The following is a 6,225-nucleotide window of genomic DNA, read 5'->3' as shown; positions in this document are numbered from 1 at the left end:
TCACATTATCAATCTATTCTTTAGTCTTGAAGAATGAGCATGTTATCATTATCAAAATGAGAGTTAAGGATCACTGCATCATTAGGTATAGAAATACCCTTTATCAAGTTCATATGGTTGTACTTTTGTAACAAATATACAATAGCATCAACAACAAGAACATAAAGAAAAGGTGATAAAGGACACCCTTTTCTAATTTAACGTTGCAAAGGAAAAGTGTTTGACAATTCTTTATTTATAACTAGCTAAGCATTTGGACACGTTTACAAATCTTAAGACCAAATCCCAGTCATTGCAACATTTTAAGGATAAAGCTCCAACACATTTTATCATAGACTTTATCAAAATCTAGTCCGATCATTGAGCCTATCCAATAGTTTCCAAAGCAAGTATCAAGTTATCAAGAATTGGTCTATCCCTTTTGCCACATGTTTAATTTTTTGGGTAATAACTTTAGCTATAATTTTATTAGAAGTGTTTAACAAATTGATAGACCTCCATGTCCTTATTCTCCCCTTCGAAAATAGCTTAATAAAACCCTTCTTATTATTAGGTCTCAACAAACTATGTGCAAGCGCCTCCAAATAAACTAGATAAAAGTCATCTTTAATGTACCACCACATAATTTGATAAAATTCTAGAAACAATCCATCAAATCCATGACTCTTTTTCAAAACTATAGAAAAAACAACATATTTTAAAACTTCTATAAAAAAATCTAGATTCAAAAACCGTCATAAGACACCTTTCCCAACACTACAAATATAGGTGCCTATATGATACAACACATGAAAAATAAAAATAAGTGATGGTGGGTAAAAGATAAATTGCATGTGTTAATAATTGTTCATAAGCCTATAGCCAAGCCCCTTAGGTTGAATGCTCTCAAGACCTATGGGTCGTGACTCCCATAGAATACAACCCATTATGGTCAAATAAATCTTTATAATGTACGCACTACATGGTATCATTCTATATGACAATGATCTTAACCTATGAATCTGTAACCCACATTGAGTATTTGACATGAGAAAGTTTTGTGGCATTATTTGATGCCCCTTTGCTTTCCTTCCTCCAATAAATGATCCATGTCCCATGAAATTGAGATTCATTGTTTGAAAATACATCCAAAAAAATGAATCTACTAGTATCAACTTATCCATTACTTCTCCTAGGAATACAAATTCTATTTTATATAACCATGTTTAAATCCCTTAAAATTTAGATTTACAAATATTATTTATTTATTTAATATTAAATATTAATTAATTAATAAAGCCAGACAATTCTTGACCAATAAGCTATAACTATTTGTGCAATAACATCTTCCCGAGTAGTTAATTCTATTTATATACTTACTGGCTCTCTTCCAAAGAATATTTAGGAAAATAAAACATAAATCAGAACATGTTCGTGGTAGGCAGAGTCGAACACGCGACGCCGACCGCAGGGAAAGTGTGAACCGGGGTTTAATACCGGCGTATACACCGTTTCTATAAAATCTTCGAACACTAATTTTGGTCAGGCCATTCACTCCTTTCCTCACATCATCAACCAAATCGTGGAAGTGCTTCAACATACAACAAGGTCAGTGGATCGAATCCAAGCAAGACCATGGATCAGCAGGCCAATGGTACGGGCATGGGCACATGCACAGGTAGCGATCCTCTCTATCCTCCTCCTAGTGATAATAACCATGAATTTTCTCCTCCGCCTCCTCCACCGGAGGACCATCCCTCCCACGCTGCACCTCCGCCGGACGATCCCAACGACTATTCTTCCCATTACGCGCAAAATCACTTTACATCCGAGGAAACCGCCCAGGGCGGCTTCTACCAGGAACCAGGGTATTCCCAGTACCAGCAGTCCCAAGAACCAGCGCCTCAGGGGTACGGGCAATACAACCAAGGACAAGAAAACACTCAAGGATATGATCAGTACCAGGGTTATAACCAATATCCAAATCAGGAAACAGCTCAAGCATACACACAGTATCAGGGGTATGCACAGTACCCGGAGGCTGCTGGGGGCTATAGTCAGTACCACAACCAGGAAACGGCCGATGGATATGCTCAATACCAGGACCAGGTAGCTGCCGAAGGATATGAGCACTATCAAAACCAGGAAACCGCCGATGGATACGCTCAAAACCAGAAGGCGGAAACCACTGATGGATTGGATAACGGCCAGGAAAAAATCGAAAGGTATGGCCAGAACTCTAAATCGGAAACAGCGGAAGGTTATGAACAATACCAGAAAGATCATACTGCTGAAGGATATGAACAATACGAAACTGCCGAAGGATATGCGCAGTACGAGAATCAGGAAACTGCCGAGCCAGAGTACCACAAACAGGGATCAGGGCAGGGTTATTCTCACTACCAGAGTCAGAACAATGCAGAAAACCCTAGTCCTAACCCTAATCAAGAGGAAGTTGTCACCTTAAAGGAAGAGGAAGCCGCCGTTAGTCGCGAGGGTGTAGGGAGCAGTTATCCAAATCCTAATGATGCCGACAAAGAGGGAAGTTCGAATCCTGTTTTGTCTGAGACGGCAGATAATAGAGGTGAGGGTTCTGGCCTAGCTGAAACTACTCAGGGCGGTGGACCTTCTCGGTCGGCAGAGATTAGCAGTGGCAGGAAACGTCGGTCTAGATGGGCGCCTCAGCCAGAAGGGGAAGGCGAGACTCAGGACAGCGCCGGGTCTAGGAAAAGGAAGACCAGATGGGCTGAGGATCCGAAGCCGCTTTTGGGAATCCAGCTTCCAGGGTTTGTTAAAGAGTTAACTGGAGGTATGGAACTTGACCCTGAGGTTCAGCAGCTGAACGCAAGGCTCATGGACATAAGTCGCTTAATGCAGTCAGGGTTACCATTGGATGATCGTCCCGAGGGCGCAAGATCACCCTCTCCAGAACCTGTCTACGATAATATGGGTGTAAGAATCAATACCAGGGAATACAGGGCCCGTGAAAAGCTTACCAGGGAACGGCAAGAGATTATCTCACAGCTTATTAAGAGAAACCCAGCATTTAAGCCGCCCGCGGATTATAGGCCTCCTAAGCTTTATAAGAAACTGTATATTCCTGTGAAAGAGTATCCGGGGTACAATTTTATTGGGCTTATAATAGGCCCTAGGGGTAATACACAGAAGAGAATGGAGAAGGAAACGGGGGCTAAGATTGTTATAAGAGGCAAGGGTTCTGTGAAAGAGGGCAGATTGCAGCAAAAGCGAGATCTGAAGCCAGATCCTTCGGAGAATGAAGATTTGCATGTTTTGGTAGAGGCTGAGAATCAGGATGCTTTGGAGAAAGCTGCAGGCATGGTGGAGAAACTCCTGCAGCCTGTGGATGAGGGTTTGAATGAGCACAAGAGGGCACAGCTGAGAGAACTTGCGGCTTTGAATGGTACAATAAGAGATGATGAGTTCTGCCGTCTTTGTGGTGAGCCGGGGCATAGGCAGTATGCATGCCCAGCAAGGAATTCGGGTTTTAAGAGTGATGTCTTGTGTAGGATTTGTGGGGATGGTGGGCATCCCACAATTGATTGCCCTATGAAGGGATCTGGGAAGAAGATGGATGATGAATATCAGAACTTTTTGGCTGAATTGGGTGGTGGCACGCCGGAGTCTAGTAGTAGATTGGGGTCTGGTGAAAATGGTCGACAGAATCAGATGTTGGCACTGCCTGGGCCACAGGGAGGAGGAAATCCTCCATGGGTTTCTGGAGGGACGGGGAACTCTGCTGGGCAGCAAGGGCTGCAGAATAGTTTCCCAGCATCTGGTCTGGGCTCAAAATTTTCCAAGGAGCATGATGATTCAAATTTGTACATTGGATACTTACCCACCAATTTAGATGATGATGGCCTAATACGACTGTTTTCTCCTTTTGGTGAAATTGTGGCAGTCAAGGTCATAAAAGATCGTTTAACTGGGGCAAGTAAAGGTTATGGGTTTGTAAAGTTTTCTGATACAGCTTCAGCTGCACAGGCAATTGTGCATATGAATGGATACAGGTTAGAGGGCAGGGTGATGGCAGTCAGAGTGGCAGGCAGACCACCTCAAGCTGGTTTTCCTGGAGGCGGTCAACCCCCAATTCCGGGTTCATATCTGCCTCCTGATCCCTCTGTTGGAGGTTATCCTTCCCAACAGTTTCCACCAGGGCCACCACCTCCAAATCCAGTGGCAGGAAACAGAATGGGTGCACCAGTTCCATGGGGTCCTCCTGTTCCACCTCCTTCATACAATCCTTATGCCCCTCCTCCTTCTAGACCACCCAACATGTATGGTGAACCCTTTGTACCAATGCAAGGACCCCCACCGCCTGGTGCACCTTCTCAGAACATGATGCCTATGCCACCATATGGAGGCCCATACCCAGGAGCTCCAATGCAAGGACCTCCACCACCTCCACCATCTCAGAACATGCCCCCTACTGAAATGTCTCAAAGCTTGCCTCCTGGTGTGCAACCACAGAATTTGCCATCGCAGGCATCATCAAATGGCGCCCAGGGTGGTCCTCCAGGTGCAATCCACAGTAATGCTGGAAGTACAATGACAGCTGTGCCAGGCAGTGTCCATGTTGGAGGTATGCCACCAGCAGGACCTCCTCCTGTGTACCCTCCTCCTCCACAGTATCAAGGCTATTATGGTGCTCCACCCGCTCCAAATGGACCAACAGGTCCTACACAGAGCATGGGTGGGACTCCACCACCTTGGGTAGCAAATAGCAATCCAGTTCCACCTACATCATCTTCCGAAACAACTTATGCTGTTGAGTCAGAATATGAGAAATTCATGAATGAGATGGCATCATAGTGTCCTTTCAAATTGAAGAGGTATGTTGCAGAATCATTTTTTATATTTTGATCAGAAGGTGCATGTTTCCCGTTTAGGTAAGATGTGCTTGGGGGTCTACTACTATTGATGGTAATTGTGTTATGTCCATCAATATTTTGCATCTTGGTTTTCCATGTTGCATCTGCTAGATCCTGTTATATTCACTAAGATTTATGCACTGACAAAACATACATCATGTTTAATCTATTTTTGTTTTTGTGACATTTTTCAGCTATTCGCACGCTTTTTCTGAAATGGCTGATTTTGATTTCTTGAACTCGTTTCTGAGTAGCTTTGCATCCCTTTCAACAAAGCCTCTCTTGTTTTTTATAGAATGTTTTTAATAATTGCTTTTTGAAAGTTCATTTATTTGTTCTTAGATTATTATTTTTCTCCTTCGATTTTTTGGAATGACTTTGTAGGGATCCTTTCTGATAAGTTTCCTTGTTATTTCTTATTCTATATGATATTAGAGTGATTAACTTTCTTGTCCTTACATTTTGCTGAATTGGCAGGTTTGATGTTTCTTGGAGCAACGCTGACATGATTTATATTTAGAATTCTGACATGAGACTATACACAGCTTTGGAAACTCACATGAATTATATTTAACCTTGTTTATGGTGAGGAATAATTGTTGCAGAGCTGTCGAGCTACAACTATGGAGTAATTCAGTTTATTAATGGGGTTGTTGAGATTGCTGAATTTTTCTAAAATCAGGTCACATATGGGGCTTGTGCCACTGCTTTCATTAATTTTAGGGGGTTGGGAGCCAGATATATTCAATTGCAGGCTTTAGTTGGATAGCTTTATTGTTTTTCTTAAAGGTGTTTTGGATTTCTAATATTTTTCAGCCTGCAGTTTGGCGAATGTGCCCTTGGGAATAGTATTCTACTATCAGAAGCAGATTCTAGTTTCAAGTATATTATAACACTGCTATGATGTATATATGGCACTAACTTGATGTTGTGACCAGGTTCTTTATTACCCTTCCTATTCTTAAAATTAATTGCATCAAGGTTTGTGGTACAGAGATATTGATATGGTTGTTTAACCTGTTGGCTGTTTTTTTGTCCTTTTGGCAAGGCGATAATCATGTTGTGTGTTTTGTGCTCTCTTATAGTGTTTTCTGTTTTGACATGACATACAGTCTGCTAAAACGAGATATTGATATGGTTGTTTAACCTGTTGGCTGATTTTCTTTCTCCTTTTGGTAAGGCTATAATCATGTTGTGTGTTCTGTGATCTGTTATATTGTTTTCTGTGATGACATGATATATAATCTGCAAAAAAATTGTCACTGGCAAATTTTCAAAATGTGAACAAGTCTTGCATGCTTTAGATTAATTAAAGTCATTTGAAAGATCTTTATCTATTATTAGAATTTAACGAGTT

At 41.7% G+C, this 6,225-nt stretch overlaps 1 protein-coding gene across 1 annotated transcript; it reads left to right on the top strand.

The window, feature by feature from the left end:
• The first annotated feature begins 1,404 nt into the window (after positions 1–1,404).
• LOC131036756 (splicing factor-like protein 1) lies at positions 1,405–5,859 on the top strand. Its single transcript, XM_057968733.2, has 2 exons — positions 1,405–4,829; positions 5,346–5,859. The coding sequence occupies exon 1, from the start codon at positions 1,615–1,617 to the stop codon at positions 4,807–4,809; it is 3,195 nt and encodes a 1,064-aa protein (XP_057824716.2). The 5' UTR covers positions 1,405–1,614; the 3' UTR covers positions 4,810–4,829; positions 5,346–5,859.
• Positions 5,860–6,225: the final 366 nt, after the last annotated feature.

This window comes from Cryptomeria japonica, chromosome 3 (assembly GCF_030272615.1).
Source record: "Cryptomeria japonica chromosome 3, Sugi_1.0, whole genome shotgun sequence".
Lineage (NCBI taxonomy): Eukaryota > Viridiplantae > Streptophyta > Pinopsida > Cupressales > Cupressaceae > Cryptomeria > Cryptomeria japonica.
Note: the sequence above shows the minus strand (reverse complement) of the source record. Positions and strands in the feature narration are given on the sequence as shown.